General features: G+C 38.3%; 2 protein-coding genes across 3 annotated transcripts; one reads left to right on the top strand and one right to left on the bottom strand.

Annotated features, from left to right (window-relative positions):
- Nucleotides 1-335: 335 nt before the first annotated feature.
- Nucleotides 336-17,558, top strand: LOC128530296 (phytanoyl-CoA hydroxylase-interacting protein). Of its 2 annotated transcripts, none has more exons than XM_053504160.1 (6): nt 336-509; nt 9,318-9,497; nt 13,381-13,515; nt 13,621-13,660; nt 15,193-15,310; nt 16,484-17,558. In XM_053504160.1, the coding sequence occupies exons 2-6, from the start codon at nt 9,321-9,323 to the stop codon at nt 17,016-17,018; spliced, it is 1,005 nt and encodes a 334-aa protein (XP_053360135.1). In that variant the 5' UTR covers nt 336-509; nt 9,318-9,320; the 3' UTR covers nt 17,019-17,558. The 2 variants fall into 2 exon arrangements, with proteins under 2 accessions (XP_053360135.1, XP_053360134.1); XM_053504159.1 differs by having other exon boundaries at nt 336-521.
- Nucleotides 17,559-17,621: 63 nt separating this feature from the next.
- Nucleotides 17,622-21,230, bottom strand: gins4 (GINS complex subunit 4 (Sld5 homolog)). The gene is made up of 7 exons (XM_053504161.1): nt 21,019-21,230; nt 20,034-20,120; nt 19,803-19,916; nt 19,263-19,360; nt 19,084-19,172; nt 18,612-18,702; nt 17,622-18,290 (listed from the first exon to the last, which is right to left on the bottom strand). Exons 1-7 carry the CDS (start codon nt 21,121-21,123, stop codon nt 18,194-18,196), a joined length of 681 nt encoding a protein of 226 aa, XP_053360136.1. The 5' UTR covers nt 21,124-21,230; the 3' UTR covers nt 17,622-18,193.
- Nucleotides 21,231-21,283: the final 53 nt, after the last annotated feature.

The raw sequence follows: 21,283 nt of genomic DNA, 5'->3' as shown, positions 1-21,283 counted from the left end.
TTAGGACTGCAGCGCTCACTGTGTGTGAGTGTGTGTGTGTGTGTGTACTGTAGGTGTGTGTGGGTGTGTGCATGTGTAGGTTTAGGTGAATATATCGTAGTTATATCACTCACACTCTTTACCTGACCCTGCACTGTTTTCCTTGTTGTATGTTTTCCACTGCAGTTCCTCAAGCACACACACACACACACACACATGCATGGTGAGTTAGGAGAGGAGGGGGACTCGGAGACAGGAGGGCATGGAAGTGTGACAAAGGAAAGAGAGAGAGAGAGAGAGAGAGAGAGATGAGTGAAAGAGGAGGAGAAGAAAGAAGAAGAAGAGAGAGAGAAAGAGTCGTCTCTCCGTCCTTCTTCCACTCCAGGGCAGAGACACAAACAGCAGCACAGCAGCATCCGTCTTTCTCTCTTTCCCTTATTATTTCTCTCTCTCTCTCTCTCTCTCTCTCTCTCCTCTTCTCTCTTTCTCTCTCCAGCATTTGTGTTGATTTCAAAGCTGCAGGCATTAAGGTAAGAAGGAAGGTAAGCCTCATCTATCTTTCTGTCTATGTGCGTGTGTGTGTGAGTGTGTGTGTGAGAGTGTGTTCACAATGCATGTTGCGTTCACTTCTACTGTACATCTCTGCACTAGTTTTTTCCCCCTTATTATTATTATTTACTATTATGTAACGCGTTGCAGGCTGAGCGCAGGTGAAGTCGAAGATCCACGCTCGTGTCTTGTTTTGCTCAGATGTTGCTGAGTCGGCACTAATATTTCAGTTATTTTTTTCCCCTGAGTGTGTCTACAGAGAGAGAGAGAGAGAGAGAGTGCATATGCGTGTGTGTGTGTGTGTGTGTGTGTGTGAATGGCTGCAAATCAGTGACATTTCCAGCGCTTTTCCGTGAGAAAGCTTTGGTCGCTACAGAGAGAGATTTAATGGAGAGGGAAAAAAAGAATAAATGTTTTTCATTTCTCACTTGGTCAGACGCCGACTGCATTGCAGGTCCGAGGAGAGAAAGCTGAGCCATGACCAATATCATTAATAACACACATATACACACACACACACACACACACACACATCTCTCGCTCTCTCTCAGTCATTTCATTCAGATTAAAGCCAATCTCAGTGAATCAGTCACACTCTGCCGCTCGAAATCCATCTCCAGAATGAGACTCTGAATCAGATCAAAGCGATAAATCAATCCTCTCTAGACTCGAGAACGCCTAAAGTAAGAATTATAAAAACTCAGATTCAGGAATTCCAAAAGTTTTGAACAAAAAAAAAAAAAAACGAGGCACTTTCATATTAAGAGATGTGTCGAGTGTTTAATGGTCCTATACTAACCAAGAAAGGTTAAACTGTGTGTATTAGGTAAGAAATAAAACACTCGGTGTCGTGCTGTTATGGAAAAACAATCAACAACAACTTGCTGTGCTGGATCCTGAGCAACTGTTACCACCGTATACCAGCATGTACAGAAGTGTTTTATTCCACTTACACCACAGCAACCTGCGAATAATTAACATTTTACACATCAAACAAACACTTCAAGCATTTGTATCTATTAATAATGACATCAAAAGGAAAAAAAAAACATTTATTGTTTCATGACTTTCGTTAGTTCTTGTTCTCACTTACGTTATAGCAGCTGCAAACAGCTCTTGCCTTAACCAGCCTCTCTATTTCACTCTCTTTTAAAGTTACTACGATGCATATAAATAAATCAAATAAATAAAATAAAAGGCAGATTATCAGGTTAAACTTCATCTTGCCTGTGATTGGTTCAAAGTGCTGACACTGGAGACTCCGTCCGAAAATGTTATTCCAAAGCAAGCCTCAGAATTATTTTTTTACATTTACTAACATGATACATTATATAATATGTTGTAGATAATTAATCAACACCTGAATAAAAACATTTAAGTAAAGTGTGAATTAACATGGTGTTAGTGTAAAAGTTTGTACTCCCTTTCTGAAATGTATGCAATATACAGTAAACAGTTATTATTAGGTTGTATGTACATCTCTCACCTCATTCACGGTCTTATATATATATATATATATATATATATGAGTGGTGTTCAAGTCAAAACAGGACTTTTGATGAAATTTCTGGTGAATGAAGACAGTTAATCTTCATAGGTACATAACATTAAGTACAGTACGGTGGTGATGAGACTGCAGTAAAACATTTGACACATTTGAACTGTACACACAATCCACACCAACACTACTTTCATGTTACAGGAACTCGGCTGCGAGTTATTTCCACACCCCCGTATAGTCCAGACCTCGCTCCAAGCCGTTGCCACATGTTCGGGCCATTAAAGGAGTTCCTGGGAGGCCAGTGTTTCAGACATGAATCGGCTCTGGCATACTTCCAAAAACTTTCTAAATTCTCAGTTCTCTCAGAACTGTGTTCTGTTATTCTGCACAATCAAAAGTCCCACTTTGACTTGAACTCCCCTCGTATGTATATGTTTATACAGTACATATATCCCTTCTGGGAACTTCACTAATTTTATTGTAGATAAACAGTAAAAACGACGCACATTGCCATATAATTGTACACCTAGAAACTACTTGAAAGGAAATTATCTGAAAAATATATATTTTTTCTTTCCTTAAAGGGGTTTACATTCTCAATTTCACACTTCTTAAAAATAAGTATGGAAAGAAAATAGTATTGACTTAAAGCAGTATCTACAATAGGGCAGAGGCGACCGTTCATATACTGTACTTCATTTAATTTTACCTAAATAAATAAATAAAAGTCAGTAACCTAACAGTGTTGTATTACTTTATTATTTATATTTTTACACTATTAGAATACATTACTGTATATGGCTAAAAGTATGTGCACCCCTGTGCACCATGCCCATATGCAGTTTCTTTCTCAACCTCCTACCATACAGTTATAAGCACACAGTTGTACAGAATGTCTTTGCATGCTTCAGATGTTTTTAACATTTTTTTCACCGCACTGCTTTCTAACTAAGAGACCCAAACCCGTTCCAGGACATTGCTGAACCCATCCCCACTGAACCTCGAACCGAAACCGGAGCCTTCTTTACATCCCGACATCAGTACCTAAGCTCTCTAGTGGTTATGTAGCTGGATGAACACAAAAAAAACAGCCACGCTCTGACATCAAGTAGAAAGCCTTACCAGAGGAGTGGAGAGCAATGTAACGGCAAAGTGGGAATCTTGAATCCTAAATTGAATAAACCTGGGATGGGATGCTTAGCATGTACATATTAGTGTGACGGTGAGGGGTGCACAAACTTTTTGTCTTGAATTAAAAAAATATATAGGCCTATAGAAAACATAACACAAAAGTAGGCACTTTTTAATAATAAAATAATAATAATTAATTGAGTGAATTCTACCAAGCATGGGCCAACCTGTAAAGAATTGCGATGCTCCATTAAACAATTTAATTATTAATCATATTAAGCTGTTTATTTATTTATGTTTATGTGTATCTCTCATTCAGACCGCAGAGAAGTTTGTCCATTCTGCATCCCCTCCAGCGCTGATTTAGATCTACACTATGTTTAGGGTACCCATATGTTGGAGGGTGCCAATAATTATGGAGTTAAACGCATGAGTGTTTCTTAATCACCTTTAAATAGATCTGAGCGATGACGGTTGAATATGATGATATGATGATCACGTGCAACAAATCTTTCTAAGAATGACTGTTATTAGATGAAAAGAAAGTAGAGCAGGTGTGTGTGTGTGTGTGTGTGTGTGTGTGTACAATTTAGGTCTTTGATCTAAGTCCTTGGAGAATGTTAGTGCCCTACATTAACTTGGACAAAGAGAGAGAGCAAAGGGAAAGGATGCTGTTTCCATGACACTAAAACAACTCTGCTATAGCGTTGCCACGGCGTTGCCACGGTGTTACCATCACAGTGCTGCGCTAGTCCCAGAGGACAAGTGAAGGACAGATGTTTATTAGCTCATAAACTCTACTAAGCTTTAAGTCAAAGTTGCCCCATACATCCAACACACACACACACACACATCAGTCTTCCTCGATCCAAATATACGGTAATCACTTACCCAAGTTTATAGCCAGGATTGTAGCTTCTTACTGTAAACCATCCCACACGTCCCTGAAAATCTCACTAGCTTTTGTGGTTTCTCACACACTGTGACAGACGGTTTCATATAAATATAAAAGCATGACACAGAGCGTAAGACAGCGGCTAAAAATAAAAACAATTTACATCAGCAGCCATCTCGGAACCGATTCTCGGAACCGAGTTTAATGCTAATGCTGATGTGAGATTTACACATGATTGAATTCTCATAGAGATTTACACACAGAAAGAAACAGGAACTGTGGTTTTTTGTTTAGCTGAGCTAGCGGTGTAACTAGCAAAGCTGTTAGCCAACGAGTTAGAACTAGTGACTCAATATTTCCCAATCCTATATTTCCCGTACAGTAGTACCTCATCATACTAATTTAATCATCATACTCCGGAGGTGAGTTTTTAAGTTCAAATGTTGTATTGCAAAACGCATTTTCCAGTGGGAAATAATGTAAATGCAGATAATCCTTTCCAGCCACCCAAAAATGCATCAATATGATTATTATTATTATTACTAATATTACCCATTTTCCAAATACCAACCTTAATTTATGATTCCTCATGATGTAAACCGGCTGCTTTAAAAATGAAACGGAAAATGTCTCCCTTTTCTTCTTGCTATCGTCCTTGTTAACATCTTGAGACCCGCGGCGCTATTAAAATCGACTTTTAAGAATTAAAAATATGGAAACATGGTTTGCTTGGCTGACGGGGCATTTGTATGCCTAGGTACCACTGACAAACTGAGCTAAGAAGCTAACCTGGGCAGTTTGAATGCTAATAAAAACCAGATAACGGATAGCTTTCACTGAACATCTTATTGTCATGTTTAGTTGTTAGTACATGTTTTTGCCTCTTGCCTAAATTTCTTTTAACTGTATGACCCACATGAAGGTTAAATAACCAGGTGGAAATCAGGGGTTTTTACTGGAATGTTTTAAATGTACGGTTCGTTGGCTTTTTTATGTACACTACAGTGGTACCTGGCATATGAATGACCCGCCTTAAGACTTTTCACCTTAAGAACTGAAGCAAGAAATTAGCCTTTGCATTCGAAGCATTTTGAGGCATACGAGTGACCAAACTGAGCCAAACCGAGGTGAACCGAACACCGGTTAAGTTCGAGAGCCATCCAAACCTTTTTTTTTTCTTCAATTTTTAATTTTGTACAAGATATAGTGAAGACATAGCGCCATGGGTCCCAAGAACGTTATCAGGGACGGTAGCAAGAAGAAAACAGAGACGCTTTCAGTTTGGTTTTTTAAGCAGCCAATGCCAAGAGGAATCATAAATTAAGGTTAAATGAGGTATAATGTCTATTTATTTCATATTTCACTTAATTAATATGTATATTGTAAGTGTTTTGATTGTTTTTATATGAAGAAATATGATTTTAGGTGTTGAAAATTGGTAATATAGGTAATAAGTTTGGGTGGCTGGAACGGATTATCTGCATTTACATTATTTCCTATGGGGAAATGTGATTCGCCATACGACATTTCACCCTAAGAACTCGCATCCGGAATGGATTCAATTTGTATGCCGAGGTGAATGGATGGATGGATGGATGGATGGATAGATAGATAGATAGATAGATAGATAGATACTTTGATGATTAATAACTAGCAGATTCCTCATTTTCTTTTATTTCAAAAAAGAAAGAAAGAAAACCCTGCAGTCTAAACTTTTCTTCTCTTTTGAATCATAATTTCCAGGCTTTTAGAAATGAAATACCTAAACAAGATAGAAATTAGCCGCTAACAGAAACCAAATCTTGGCTCAAACTTTAACATCAAACTGATTTAGGGATTCTAATACAGATCATCATGTTCTGATATTGTATCTTACGATACTGTATGTAGAGGAAAATCAAGCTGCTGAGCCAAATGATATATTCCGAGGTGAGTGTGTAAGGCGATAACACTAAAGTAGTAGCGATAAATGTTTATTACTTGTTAGAAACCTTCAGCTTGGCAGCTGTAGTACAAAACTAAAGCGAACATGTCTTGTCTGAATATAGCTTGTAAAGAATTTTAAGCTAATCTGAGACAGCGTGCAGTCCCCCAACTTGGCGTCTTGATTTTTTTATTTTCGGGTCATCTGTGTGTTTTATGTAACAGGAGTGCGCCGAGGCATGAAAGGAGCCACGGTGTGTGAAATATTGTGAGTTTTCTGTCAGGGTTTATGGGGGGAATGACCTCGGAGGGGAAAACAGACAGAGAGAGAGAGAGATGAAGGTGGTCATAATTCAAAGTCCTGACACTTTCCCATTCACTGTGTGTGTCTTGTGTGTGATAATAGGTTGTGTGTGTGTGTGTGTGTGCGCGCTTTTCTTTTTGAGGTCACCCATCACACCGGCTAATCGAACCCATAATGCGTGTTATCACCTCCACTACACCGCTATCACTAATCATCCTGCAATGGCAGGACACACACTCACGTTACAGGAAGTTCTGTGCATTCAGAGCCGAGAGTAAAAGATTTGATATGATTTGAAGGTTTAATTCTCACTTAGGAGGGAAATATCTATACAGGATAAGAGGAAGACAGAGGTGCTGTAGCAGTTCCTATTGAGCAAAAACCTTCTGCATAAGAGCTATTTGCGATCGCAGACAAACCAGAGACGTCCGCAGACGCCTATTATTGGCACGGATTCACACAAATTCGATTAAGGCATCCCAATGGTGTTAACCGTATCTTGCTCAATCATGATCTGGACCGATATTTCATCTTTATTAAAGGTCTTTTTTGTCATTTAAAAATATTATGAAGAGGATATAGTTATATATGATCTTCAGCAGTCTAGTTTTGCTGTCTGTGCCAACCGTAGTTTTAGATTCCTGTTCTTTTCCGATTGAAGTGGGACCCAATCTGGTGTCCCTCCTCCAAAAAGGTTTGTTGTATTCTGAGATGCTCTTCTGTTCACCACGGTTGTTTAGAGCCATGATCATGTGACTTCCTGCAACAATGTGGACTAGATTTACTCAAGGTGTAAATATAAGAAAAGTTTAATTGTGCTTGCAATTCAGCCAGCAGAGTGCTCTTAAAATGTCAATTTACCTCTTTAACCTCTTTAATGTTCTCATATAAGGTCATGACATTTTCTCCAAACTTTATTGTCTATATACAGTGAGGTCAATAAGTATTTGATCACCCTGTGATTTTCCAAGTTCTCTTAATTAGAAATCATGGAGTGGTCTACAATTTTCAGCATAGATGCATTTCCACTGTGAGAGACAGAATCTAAAAAGAAAAATCCGGAAATCACATTGTATGATTTTTTAACAATTTATTTGTGAATTACTGTGTCAAATAAGTATTTGATCACTTGCTTATCAGCCAGATTTCTGACCCTCAAAGACCTGTTATTTTGCTTTTAAATAATCCATGTGCTTCTTACGGAGCCACTCCTTGGTTTTCCTGGCTGTGTGCTCTGGGTCATTGTCATGTTGGAAGACCCAGCCACAACCCATCTTTAATGCTCTGACGGAGGGAAGGAGGTTTTTGCCCAATATGTCACAATACATGACCCCGTTCATCCTCTCCTTAATACAGTGCAGTCGTCCTGTCCCCTGTGCATAAAAACACCCCCAGAGCATGATGCTTCCAGCCCCATGCTTCACTGTAGGTATGGTATTATTGGAATGATACTCATCATTCTTCTTCCTCCAAACATGGTGAAAAGTTCTACTTTGGTCTCATCTGACCACAGGACTTTCTCCCATGACTCCTCTGGATCAGCCAGGTGGTCCCTGGCAAACTTCAGACGGGCCTGGACATGGGCTGACTTAAGCAGGAGAACCTTCACCTTCCGTGCCATGCAAGATTTTAAACCATGACGTCTTAGTGTATTACTGATAGTAGCCTTGGAAACGATGGTCAAAACTCTCTTTACGGCATTGACCAGCTCCTCCCGTGTAGTTCTGGGCTGATTCTTCACTATTCTTAATTCATTAATACCCCATGTATCTACTTAGACTTTGGTTGACTGTGGGGTGCACAGGTGTCTTTTTGATAGCTAACAAGATGATCTCAAACAGGTGCTACTAATTTAGAATCATGAGCAGAGTGTAGCTGGACTATTTAAAGGCAAAATAACAGGTCTTTGATGGTCAGAAATCTGGCAAATTAATGAAATGAACTACAGGCTACAAACCTTCACAACTTAACAACATGCATCATAACACTTTCATTAAACTTTCTCATTATTATCTCTCATTTGCTTAGAAATTCTAAGCAAATAAATGACTAACAGTAGAAATAATCTTTTTTTAATCTAATCACTTGTCATTTTACTGCTCAGCCGCGTGAAACATTTTATGCCACTTGCACCCGAACAGGATGCGTAGCTCTCTCTCTCTCTCTCTCTCTCTCTCTCTCATAGAGGAATGAATCATTGCGTTTGTCACTAGAAATCATCTTTGCAGTAAAATATAAATTGGATTTTGTGGCCATGTGAGTGATCCTTTATAAGGTGACAATTGTTGCACATAAAATCAGATTTATGCTCACAAGAACTGATCGCTGTGTCAAAATTTATAAACAAGAATAAATTCACTTAGTGCATGCATCATCCTTGTTTTTCTTGCAGCCACGTACACTCACTGAGCCAGAAATGCTCACACACACACACACACACACACACACTGGCCAATTCTGAACAAAATTCAAAGGAATTTTTGGTCAATGCCACGTGACGTAGATTTCATGTTGGTAATAATCCTAATATTTATTTCCTTTTAAAAAAATATTTTTTTCTATTTATTTGTACAGTTGAAGGCTGAAGGCTGTTTTTTTTACAGGTTGAATATTTCATATAAAATATAATATATTTAGTATATTTCTATTTAACATGTTTCCTCATCCGTTAACGTCACAACATTTATGCATAGAACATCTGAGAAACTAGTTATCTTATATGATAAAGCAGATATAAATATTTGGATTTCTTTTAATTATTACTATCAGCCTATTTTTACATTTTCTGCAGATTAATTTTTTTTTATCATGAGCATAAAGCATGCTGAAATCATACTAAAGAGTGAAAGAGAGAGAGAGAGAGTGAGAGAGAGAGAGAGAGAGAGAGAGAGGTGAGGGGGTGTGATGGGTCGCCTGTCCAGAGGTTAATTGAATTTTGTCTGTTACAGCAGATTGCTTTTTTATTGGCCCACTGTAATTTTTCCCCTCTTGACGTCTCTCTCCCTCTCTCCCTCTCTCTCTCTCTCTCTCTTCAGGCGATGGCTGAGGTGGTAGATCTCCTCTCCACACCCCATAACGTCCAAATCAGTGAGGTGACCTGTGACTCGTTTTGCGTTGCCTGGGAGATGACCCCCGAGGATGCGGGACGCGTGACGCACTACTTCATCGACCTGAGCCACAAAGCTGGAGGAGAGAGGAACCGCTTCAAACACAAAGTGAGTGCCTTTGGGTTTTTTTTTCTTTTATTATTTTTTTGTTCTGTTCCTGAAGCATAACTCACTCTGACACAAAGCTTCTTATTCACCTTTTGTGAGTTTTTTTTTTTTTTTAAGATTAAATAATGCACTTTCAAGTTTGGAGGACAAAATAATGGACATCAATGGGGGAAAAGCATTTAAATCACATGTTCTTCCACCACTATGTTTTTTCTCTTTTTCCTTTTTTAAAAATATCTTGTTTTCAACTTTCATGTAACTTCTGACCTTTTTAATTTTAGAAACAGCAAGCAAAGCCTTTTTTTATGCACTTACAGCACTGTGCAAAAGTGTTGACCCCCACTTAGCTCATTTTCTCATATTAAATGAAATAAAGTGACGTAGATTAAATGTTTAAACAAATGCTTTACTCTGACATCCTTCAAAGTGCCCAAAGATAAAATGTAAAAAAATAGGTTGTTTATGTACCAGCCTCAGCAGCGACCTCATTTCCCCTCTCGTCTGTTCCAACCTCTCAGCATTCAGCATCAGCAGTACAGTATACTGTACTAATCACCACCTGATCATCTGTCATCATCTGCACCTGTTTCTCACTGGGTCAGGACTTAAGTTAGATGCTTATTTTTATATATACTTGAGGACTGCTCAGGTACAGGGACTGAATTTGCGAGCCAAAATTCAGTCTCAGGAAGCCTGGGGAACTATTCCTCAAGACGACAGTAAAAATACAAGAAAGTCTGACGCTTTGAAGCAAACTATGATGAAATGAGCAGAGCCAAGACTTTTGCAAGTACTGTAAACCAACACTAAAAATTTATGATTAATTAATTAATCCAGTTTACTCTTAAGTATCCATCATTAAAAAGTTAGGAAGTATAAACTGATGCGTTAGATGTAAAACTCTAACGATGTTCATCCTCAAATTTCTGTTGAAGGAACTTGAGTCTTCTCAAGATAACCTCCTGACATCTCCAACCAGTCGGGTCATTTTTGCTAAATGTTTTCTGTTTTCTGCACCATTCTGTATAAATGCATTAGTAAAGTTAAAGGACATATTCATGAGAAATTTCTGTGGTTTAGGTATAAATTAGACACTGTTATGTTATGTAATTGGATATACGTAAAGCTAAAACGTTAATGATGTTCATACTCAAGTTTCTTCGCAAACAATTTCTCCGTCCTGAAGAATTTTAAATCTGACATATATATATATATATATATATATATATATATATATATATAAATCAACAATCTTATTTTTTTCTTTGTTAGAATTAAAAAGGGAAAAAAAGGGAAAATTGACAGTAAAATTTATATTGCTCATTTAAAAAACACTCCTTTATAGTACTTTATCCCTGGCCTCGCAGGAGTGGTACGATCCAATCAGTTTCATTGTGCAGTGTTGCATATATTTGTTATTCTGCCCAATTTTTTTACAGTGTAAAGTCCGAAAATGAGAGAGAGAGAGAGAGAGAGAGAGAGCGGGAGAAAGCGATAAAGGGACAGAGATAAAACCCGGCTTGGAAATATGATTATCAGACGTGCGTGTTGCTTTTCCGGTCGCCTCTCATCTAGAAACTCAAAGGCCTCGTCATGAAAAGTGCCGTGAGCCGGTGACTCATCACACACTCGCTTCATCTTCAATAACCAAAAACCCGATGAGTGGCGAAAGGCCACCGTGCTGGAGTGCTCACGAAGCAGCCGGCTGAAATGAACATTTAACTGGTCGATAAAATGTCTGGACAACAAACAAACGAATAAATGTATGTTTTCGATCTCCAACCCAATAATGGACGCCTTGGACACCCGCTGCTTTTACGTCCTCATGAAAAATCCTGAGTCGTTTATTACTCACAGTTTTACTTGGTGCCCATATTACGACGCTCTTTGTTGGTCAGCTGCGGAAATCCGCCGCTAAATGTGTTTTTAATCACTCCCGCTTCCATGCGGCCCACAATTTACTCTCGAAGCGAAGGACAGTGTTGCTATGGTTATGGGCTTCTGTGCTTCCTGTAATTGGTTTCGCTTGTCAAAGGAACGAGACTTCACAACAAAACTAATTAGCTTTGATAGAATCCTGATATGAAAGAGGAATATTTATTTCTACAACAAAGCCAGAGTGAGTCCATGGACATTAGACTCTTTAAACCAACAGTGGCATCAGCAGAGCGAAATCAGTTTGCATTGAGATCCTAATAAGTACAGTATGAGTCAGTTCGATTCCAAGTGTTGATGTCAGACTGATATTAGAACCATTTATGAAATAGAATACTCTCTCTGTTATTATGTGATGCTGGCTGACTTTGCCTTTTTATGTCTTTTCCTATGCAGAATGTCTTACATATAAAGGAAATCTACAGTATATATATATATATATATATATATATATATATTTATATATATATGAAGCTTCATATTCATTTATAGTTGTGTTTAATGTTGTGGAACGTCAGAACGTGCTATACTATAAGTGGTTTCTATATCTTCATTTAAAACCACAGGGGGGGGGGGGGTAAAAAACCTTTGCAAACAACTGTTTCCTATAATGGTAAAATATGCATGTCCACATCATGTCCATTTATAATGACATTTAATGTTGTGGAACCTCCAGGGAACAAACCAGTTACGGTTTTTGCTGAAACTGATCACCAGCTCTGCTTTCTCTCCTGAAAAAAAAAAAAGCTGCAGAAAAAGAGAAAACTGCTCTGTCCATGCTATTACAAAAAGCTATTACAAAAAGAACATAATTTCTTACGTTCTAAACAATATTCCTTCACCAGACTTGTTGTGAATTGTTGATTTTTAACTTTTTAAATTGTACATAATTGGAGAGAAATTGTTTAATAGAGCTGTATGCTTTACGTACTTACATTCAGAACTCATAGGGGTGAAAACTTATTCTAAAGATGTGTATGCTGTGCAACAGTTATGCTAGTTTGTCTAGCTGTCTATGAACTGTCTACTAGCCGTCTACAATGTGTCTACAAGCTGTCCACAAAATATTTGCTAGCTGTTTACCAAGGGTCTACTAGTTGTACAGGGTGAGCTATTTATATGGATACACCTTAATAAAATGGGAATGGTTGGTGATATTAACTTCCTGTTTGTGGCACATTAGTATATGTGAGGGGAAAAACTTTTCAAGACGGGTGGTGACTATGGTGGCCATTTTGAAGTCGGCCCTTTTGGATCCAACTTTTGTTTTTTCAATAGGAAGAGGGTCATGTGACACATCAAACTTATTAGGAATTTCACAAGAAAAACAATGGTGTGCTTGTAGCACGGGAGATGGGTGGTCTCGTAAGGTGTCTTGCATTGAAATCTGCTGCAATGACCCGGTTACTGCGTTCACCAGACATCAACACACAATTTCTATCCGCTCCTTACATGTCATTAGTATGTAAACTTTATGAGTGGTCAGAAACTTACGAAACGAAATAATAAAGTTATGTTAAAACCAAGCACACCATTGTTTTTCTTGTAAAATTCACAATAGGTTTGATGTGTCACATGACCCTCTTCCTATTAAAAAAAAAACAAAAGTTGGATCCAAAATGGCCGACTTCAAAATGGCCACCTTGAAAAGTTTTCCCCCTCACATATACTAATGTGCCACAAACAGGAAGTTAATATCACCAACCATTCCCTTTTTATCAAGGTGTATCCATATAAATGGCCCACCCTGTATACGTAATATCTACAAGCTGTGTACGGAATATATACTAGCTGTCTATCAATAGTTTACTCGCTATCCACAGAAGGTTTATTAGCCTTTTACAAAATATCTACTGGCTGTCTATGAAATATCTACTAGTCTAATAATTAACTACAAAACCATCTAATTTCACCTCTGCAAAGATCGTGTTGGCTTTTGATTTCACAGGATGTTCCCACTAAGCTGGTGGCTAAGGCGGTGCCGCTGCCGATGGCCGTGAGGGGTCACTGGTTCCTGAGCCCTCGAACCGAGTACTGTGTGGCTGTACAGACCGCCATCCGGCAGCCTGATGGAGACTACCAGGTCCACTACACGTCCTTTTAATCCTTTACTTTTACATGAGATTATCCTGCAACCTTTTTTAGGGCAATTTTTTAAACCTTGTTTTTACTATTATTAATATTACAGGTGTCTGAGTGGAGTCAGGTGGTGGAGTTCTGCACTGGAGGTAAGTAACATTTATCGTACATGTGATCTTCAACAATGTCGAGATTTGTTCTGTATTTATTCCAGTTTTGTGCTGATTATTTAATAAGTTCAATGGTTAATTGCTAAAAATATAAACAAGAACTCTCCGATTCCCAAGGAATAACATTTACATGCAAATGATGAAACACTGGTGATGTATAGCCCTAAGGTTCCCTTATAGACATCAGTGTGTGACTTTAAATAAACCACAGACTAAATAACGCCAGACTAAACAAAATAGCCTTGTTAAATAAATAAAATAAAATAAACTGCTAAATAAATGCTAAATAAGCTACAGGCTAAAAAATTACAAACTAAATAAACTACAGGCTAAAAAATTACAAACTAAATAAGCTACAGGCTAAAAAATTACAAACTAAATAAACTACAGGCTAAAAAATTACAAACTAAATAAACTACAGGCTAAAAAATTACAGACTAAATAAACTACAGGCTAAAAAAATACAAACTAAATAATCTACAGGCTAAAAAATTACAGACTAAATAAACTACAGGCTAAAAAATTACAAACTAAATAAACTACAGGCTAAAAAATTACAAACTAAATAAGCTACAGGCTAAAAAATTACAAACTAAATAAACTACAGGCTAAAAAATTACAAACTAAATAAACTACAGGCTAAAAATTACAGACTAAATAAACTACAGGCTAAAAAATTACAAACTAAATAAGCTACAGGCTAAAAAATTACAGACTAAATAAACTACAGACTACATATGCTCAAATATAGATCAAAGAACCTTTAAACTACATACTGTAAGCTACAAACCTAAACAAACAAACAAACAAACAGAATAAATAAACAACATGTTATTACACTATGGAATCAAACACATTACAACATATTTTATAGTCTAGGTAAACTACAGACTAAATGACTGACAGATTATATAAACTGCTAACTAAATAAACTACAGGCTAAATCTGCAACAGATTAACTAAGATACAGACTAAATAAACTAGAGACTAAATAAGTTTTAGCCTGACTAAACTAAAAACAAAACAAGCTACTGATTACGTATAATATAGACTAAAAAAAATACAAAAAATAAACTACAAACCAAAAAACTACATAACTAAAGAAACTATGGTTTAAATATTCTACAGACTGAAAAAAAACTACATACTAACATACAAATTAAATTAACTAAAGACCAAATAATCTGAATATTAGGCAAACTACAGAATACATACTCTCCAGACTAACTAAACTACAAACTAATTAAAAAAAACGATACAAACAAACTACCGACCACATATGCTAGAATAAATAAACTACAAATTAAATAAACTAAAGACCAAATCTCCTACAGGTTAAATAAAATATAGACCACATGATACAGTATAAAAAAAAACTATAGACTAAACAAACTACTGATTCAATAAGGTACAGAGTAAATAAACTACAGAGTAACTAAACAATCTACAGACACCAGTCGTGTCGTGCCCGACTGCCTCTGGAGGTGTGTGATGGCGTGTCTGTGCTGTAGATTACGCTGTACATCATCTGCAGCAGCTGCTGGATAAAGCTCAGGGTGTAGCGGGGAGGATGCTGCGCTTCTCTGTGTTTTACCGCAACCAGCACCCCGAATACTTCCACTACGTCAGGTAGGTGTCAGTTCATCATCTCTCTTTCCCTCCTAAAACATGTCAATAAAAGTTGTTGTAAATTAGCTTTAAAGAACCTGTATGTAGATTTAGATGCATAATGAGTCAAGCAGAAGCGGCACAAAGGAACTCCCCGATGCTACAATGTTCTCTACGTTTTTAAGGGCCAGAAATTAGTTCCGCCCTCAATGGAAAGAACAAAGCTGCCCATATCGATAGATTTCCTTAAAACTTAAATCACATGGGTATTTAGGCGGCACGGTAGCTTAGTGGTTAAAAATGTCGGTTTGCATGTTCTCCGGGTACTCCGGTTTCCTCCCACAGTCCAAAGACATGTAGGTTGGGTTAACTGGCATCCCAAATTGTAGTGTGTGAATAAGTGTGTGAATAAGTGTGTGAATGAGTGTGTGAATGAGTGTGACCTGTGATGGATTGGCACCCCATCCAGGGTGTGCCCCGCCTCATGCCCTAAGTCTCCTGTGATAGGCTCCAGGCCCCCCGTGACCCTGAATACAGGATATAACAGTATGGACAATGAGGTGATGATGGTATGGGTGTTCAAGCATTCAGCAAAGGAACTGGAGTGGACATCTGTCCCTGTTTCTGCTGTAGCTGCAGCTCATTCCAAAAATTACAAATCGCTGCTTTAAGTTTCCAAAGTACTATATACTGTATATTATACTAATACTATACTGTCTATATACTATACTGTCTATATACTATACTGTCTATTACTGTCTATCGACATCTAGACATCTCTTTAAATTACTTTAAGCATATGTTTATTATGCATTGGGATCCAACATTTTTTTTTTATATTGGCACCCCTCATTAAGATTAAGACAGTGGTGGCTTAAACAGTTAACAGTTACTGATCAGAAGCTCAGAGGTTTAAGCCCTTGAACAGGTCCGTACCACTATCTGCTCCAGGGTGTGCTGTATCCTGGTCAACCCCGCTCTCTGACCCCTACTTCCTAGCTGGGATATGCTGTAAGGTACAAATGTGACAAATAATTGAATTGCAATCTTAAGAAGTACAGTATGTCAATTTGACACATATTTGTTTTCCTTCTCAGCCACGCAGTTCCTTGGTTTGGTTTGTTGCCATGTGGCTTGGGTATGTTGGAGATATATTATTGTCCTAAATATGGCTCTGTTTGGTTTTCTCTAAAGAACTGAATGTGGAGGTTTGATGCCCACATCTTTAAAAGACAACAGCGGCAGCCACGGCTCGCCCATCAACGGAAAGCTCCGTGGCGTCTTCCTGAGCTGCAACACCGAGTTTGACACCGGCCTCCCTCCTAAAGACTCGCCCTACGGCCCCCTGCGCTACCAGATCTCCGCCGCACTTCTCCTGAAGGCTGACACGCACCTCTATTTCGCAGATTTCTACTGCATGTACACGCCGTACCACTACGTCATCTTGGTCCTGGCCCCCGTCGGGTCAGAGGGCGACCGCTTCTGCGACGGGCGGCTCCCCCTGCTGGACCTCGCGAACAACCCGTTCCTGACGTACGTCCCCGGGGAGGAACCGATGTTCTGTCACGCCAGCGATGTCATCCTGGAGGCTCTGTACACAGAGCCACTGCCACTGGAACAAGGCACGGTGGCACAGATCAGCGGCCATCACCGGCTCATGAGCCTCTCTACTGCCAACGCCAAGAAGGACCCGAGCTGCAAAGTGTGTAACATCAGTGTCGGGCGCTGAGGGACCGAGACCGGAATGAACTGGTGCAATATTTCTGATGCAACAGGCAGCATCCAGAGCTGCGCCAGAGCACAAAAAGAAATGTGGTGGAAAAGATGGTGACCAATTTTAACAGTGTTATAAAGATTATTATTTTTTAAATTCCAAATGGAAAAACTAGCACATCCTGATTATTATATTTATTTAATATGATTTACATCATTAGTCCAGACGGATTTTACTATTTGTATAAATATAAAAGCCATAAAATGCACAAACTGCCAAATCAGTAACAATCAACACTCTATATATCAGTGATGTCTCTAAGGATCGGTGCTACCTACTGAAGTTACCAAAATACAGCTGAATGCAAAAGTTTGTACCCCCTTATTGCAAAAGAAGATGATCTGTTTATCTTCACAAATATCACCAAAAATATTGTAAAGAAACAGTCAAATTGTTTATCTTAATAAAATAAAATCACACTGATAGATCTAAAGTTCAAGTTATTCCAGCCATTTCCTCTGTTTCTATAACAACCTTGCCATCCCCTGCCTGACAACTCCGTAAGGGGTGATACACCGCCTTTGTCAAATCCTGACAAAACTTTCCGGAAAAACTTCATATTTTCGCATCATCTTTAATTTTCTGTTCCACAGCAACACAGAAATAAATGTAAAACATTAAACTCTTTTGTTTTAACACATCTCATTAAAACTTGAGATTATTTGAGCGAGAATTAGCTATGTTTTTAGAGTATGAAATTATGAAAATATGCCCAAACATTTTATTTGTAAGTAACTTCTTGGAAATCACTTGAATCATTAAGTGTTTTTTTTTTTTCTTGCCTCAAACCCTTGTCAGACTTTACTCATCATTCACTCTATAATAGCAATTATACATTAAGTACAATACGTAATTCTGAGCTTGTTAGTGAAATGACTTGCTTGTCAGCCACTTTAATGGATTCATTTCTAAAGAAACCTTTTACACGAAACTCAGAAAAGATTTCTGAAAATAAGCACACAAAAAAAATTCAAGCTTGTCTTATATTTTTTTTACACAGATCATTTTCTTAACAGGCACAATAGTTTTGAAATTCATATGAAACATAAAATAATACACAGTGCTTCATCATCATCACCATCAACATCATCATGACCATTCTCATTTTGCGTCCATTTAATTTCCTTGCGCTAAATCAGCTGCACCGCACCACTGGCCACTAGGGGCGCTATAGTGCGATAGCGCATCAAGTGCTGCGAGCCTTCCTCCAGGTCCACCACATACTCCCTGAAACACACAAACAGTAAAGGTGGAGCAATACAGCTACATAAATCAATCACATCATAGGACTAGCACCACTGACAGCTCCGTGATCAGAAAAGCAGAGCTGCAGAAGTTCAGGGTAGATTTTTTTCTTCCCCTCTTTAATTCTTACTTCCTTCTCTCATTCACTAGTTATTTTTAATAACCCTCTTCACTTTTCTGGGTTTGCATCTGAACCACAGGCTGCCTTTTAGTCGGCATTCATAGAGCATTCAATAATTTAGGTCAGGATAGCCGTGTGTGTGTGTGTGTGTGTGTGTGTGTGAGTAAATCTTTAAAGTCTACCTCTGATCATCAGTCTCAGGCTCCACAAGGATGTTCTCCTGCCTCTCCTTCACACGCAGGAACACAAATGAGTCCAGACACGGCTCTGGAACTACACACACACACACACACACACACACACATAAAGGGTAGACCTTGGTGATATGACTAAAATATAAATATGATTCTTAAGAGCATTTATATTTGAGGAGTGAGGACCAAAAAAAAAAAAAAAAAAAAAACGCAATCAGCTATCAGATTTGCTCTAATACCAAAAAGCATTTTGTTTTTGTAAGATGTTATTTTATAAATTTTTTTCATTGATTCCTATGGAAAATGAAAAACAATTATATTAAAAGTAGTTTAAAGTTAAAGTGGGAAATGATACACTCGGAAAAGTGCATTAAGTCGTCATTTCTCCCGACACTGATACGAATGATCTCTCATGCGGCTGTACCGCTCACACGCGGCTGTACCGCTCACACTCGCTCACCTGCTTTGAGCATGTCGACGCTCTGCAGGTTAGGGGGCATGTGCTTCAGCGCCACAGACTTCAGGTACATCTCTGTATTCGCTAGGTACCTGTGAACACAGGACACGAGCACTGAGCACACACACCACTGCGTACTGAAGCTCGGGTTATTCAGGCTCGCGTTCGGTTTGGGGGCTCACTCTTTGGCGAAGGCGAACTCCTCGGGAGACAGGAACGAGGGATCGCCGTCGGCTCGAGATTTCTCCTTCTCCAAGACGTGAGGGAAAAACTTCTCGATCTGCAGGAGAAAAACACAAAGACAAATTAGATACAGTTTTAAAACCGTAAATGTACAGAGACGCGACATCAAAGAGGTGCAGGAATTATCAGAGGGACTTTTAAACCTCTGAAGAATACTGGACTTTATCACATCCACTGTGATTTCTCAGCTCTGCTAAACATTACAGTGCCGTGACTAATTGAGAACAACTTGGCCAAGAGTATCTCTGAACAACGATGCTTCCACCACCATGCTTCACTGAGACTGAGTGTGTCTTCAGTGAGAGAAAGTAGAGTCTCCAACCTGGTTATTAGGCGGACAATACTTATGCAAACCCAGCTTAATCGTACAAAATTTTACAAAATGTATTGCTCGACCTTGCAACAAATTTTGTGAAGGTTCATGATCTAAAATAATAACGCATGGCGGTAACCATGGTAACCAGGGTGTCCCCACTGACCTTCTGCAGTCGGCAGCGGAGGTAGCTGCTGAGGACGAAGCGGATGCGGTCGATCTCCATGCGGTGAACGCTGGCCTTCAGGTCGCCCTTCTTCACACGCTGCAGGTTCTCCTCCTACACACACACACACACACACACACACACACACACGTTTGTTAACCATGGTTCAGTCTTTTTTTGTATACGACTGACTGACATGTGAGAGAGTGTGTGCAATTAATCCACCCATACCATGTGTGTGAGTTGCTCCATCACACACTCCACCAGCTCGGATCTGTTCTCCAGCAGCTCGGGAGAGAACGTCTCGTTAAGCCAGGCCTAAACAACACGCCATCATGATAATAACAGATAAATAAACTTTTAAAAAACTTATTCTCCATGATATTATATGTTATAGAAAATGTAAAAAATGTGTTGAGTATGCAATATATATTTCAATAGTAACAAATAAAGAAATAAATGCAAAGTGCATGTAAATAAATAGAATAAGGTTTATCAATTACAGAATTTATTTAACCATATATACAGTTTGTACTTTTGCTAATTATTATAAGATCAGAAATAAGTAATAATAATAATAATAATCATTCTTTATTCTCTATTAAATTCTTTACAGTGATGAAAAAATTTAAAAAAATTGTAGTGTAAGCAATCTATATTGCAGTATAATAAATAATGATTTAGTGATAAAATGTAAATAAATAAAAACAGCATTTTAAAAAAATATATAAAATAAGATTCGCTTAATATTTATCATTTACAGAGACAAAAATGTTTAAACTGTATATACAGTAAATAAATAATATATAAATATAATAATAATAATAATAATATAACAATATGTAAATATACAAAAAATATACAGTTTTTAAATTAATTTAATTTTTATAAATTATTACTACTACCAATAATATTATAATTGATAAAAAGAATAATACATATTAAAAGATTCATTAATTGTGAATAATATTTCCCAGACCAGTCTACTGAACTAATTACAATAACAAACATATAAAAAAAACACTAAGTAAACACACTATAGAGCAATAAAATAAGGTAATCTGTGGTTGTGTCTCAAACCGAATCCTCCAGCACTACTCAGTAGGCTTAACACGCCCTCGATAGCATTACGGTTACCATGGTAACCCGTGGCGGTAACCCTATAGTGCCTCTGCGCGCTTTGGGACGCAGCCCCGGATCTCCCCCGGGTCCTCACCTCCTCCAGCCTGGAGATGAGCTCGGCCGGGGTGAGCACGTCCTCCTCCTGACTCTCATCTCCGCTCAGGTCGCTCGCCTCCGACAGCAGCGCGTCCGCCATCATGTACTGTTTTATACAAACAGAGTTAACGGCGAGCGTGGAACCCGAGCTAATGCTAGTTAGAAAACAATTGCACGTCTCAGGATCCAAGATGGCGGCGTAAACATCGACATCCGTACTAGTTAAAAGTAGTTTACAGAAGCGTCCTTTAATATCGCTTTTA

This window comes from Clarias gariepinus, chromosome 9, assembly GCF_024256425.1.
Source record: "Clarias gariepinus isolate MV-2021 ecotype Netherlands chromosome 9, CGAR_prim_01v2, whole genome shotgun sequence".
Lineage (NCBI taxonomy): Eukaryota > Metazoa > Chordata > Actinopteri > Siluriformes > Clariidae > Clarias > Clarias gariepinus.
This window is presented reverse-complemented; position numbering and strand designations above follow the sequence as displayed.

What these genes read in the sequence shown, in the direction of transcription:
- gins4 (XM_053504161.1), bottom strand. Translation starts at nt 21,123, where the DNA reads ATGATGGCGGACGCGCTGCTGTCGGAGGCGAGCGACCTGAGCGGAGAT. An exon ending in TCATCTCCAGGCTGGAGGAG is followed by an intron (nt 20,121 to 21,018) that starts GTGAGGACCCGG and finishes CGTGTTGTTTAG; the next exon opens with GCCTGGCTTAACGAGACGTT. An exon ending in GAGTTCGCCTTCGCCAAAGA is followed by an intron (nt 19,173 to 19,262) that starts GTGAGCCCCCAA and finishes CTGTGTTCACAG; the next exon opens with GTACCTAGCGAATACAGAGA.
- LOC128530296 (XM_053504160.1), top strand. Translation starts at nt 9,321, where the DNA reads ATGGCTGAGGTGGTAGATCTCCTCTCCACACCCCATAACGTCCAAATC. An exon ending in GGAACCGCTTCAAACACAAA is followed by an intron (nt 9,498 to 13,380) that starts GTGAGTGCCTTT and finishes TTGATTTCACAG; the next exon opens with GATGTTCCCACTAAGCTGGT. An exon ending in GAATACTTCCACTACGTCAG is followed by an intron (nt 15,311 to 16,483) that starts GTAGGTGTCAGT and finishes TTTTCTCTAAAG; the next exon opens with AACTGAATGTGGAGGTTTGA.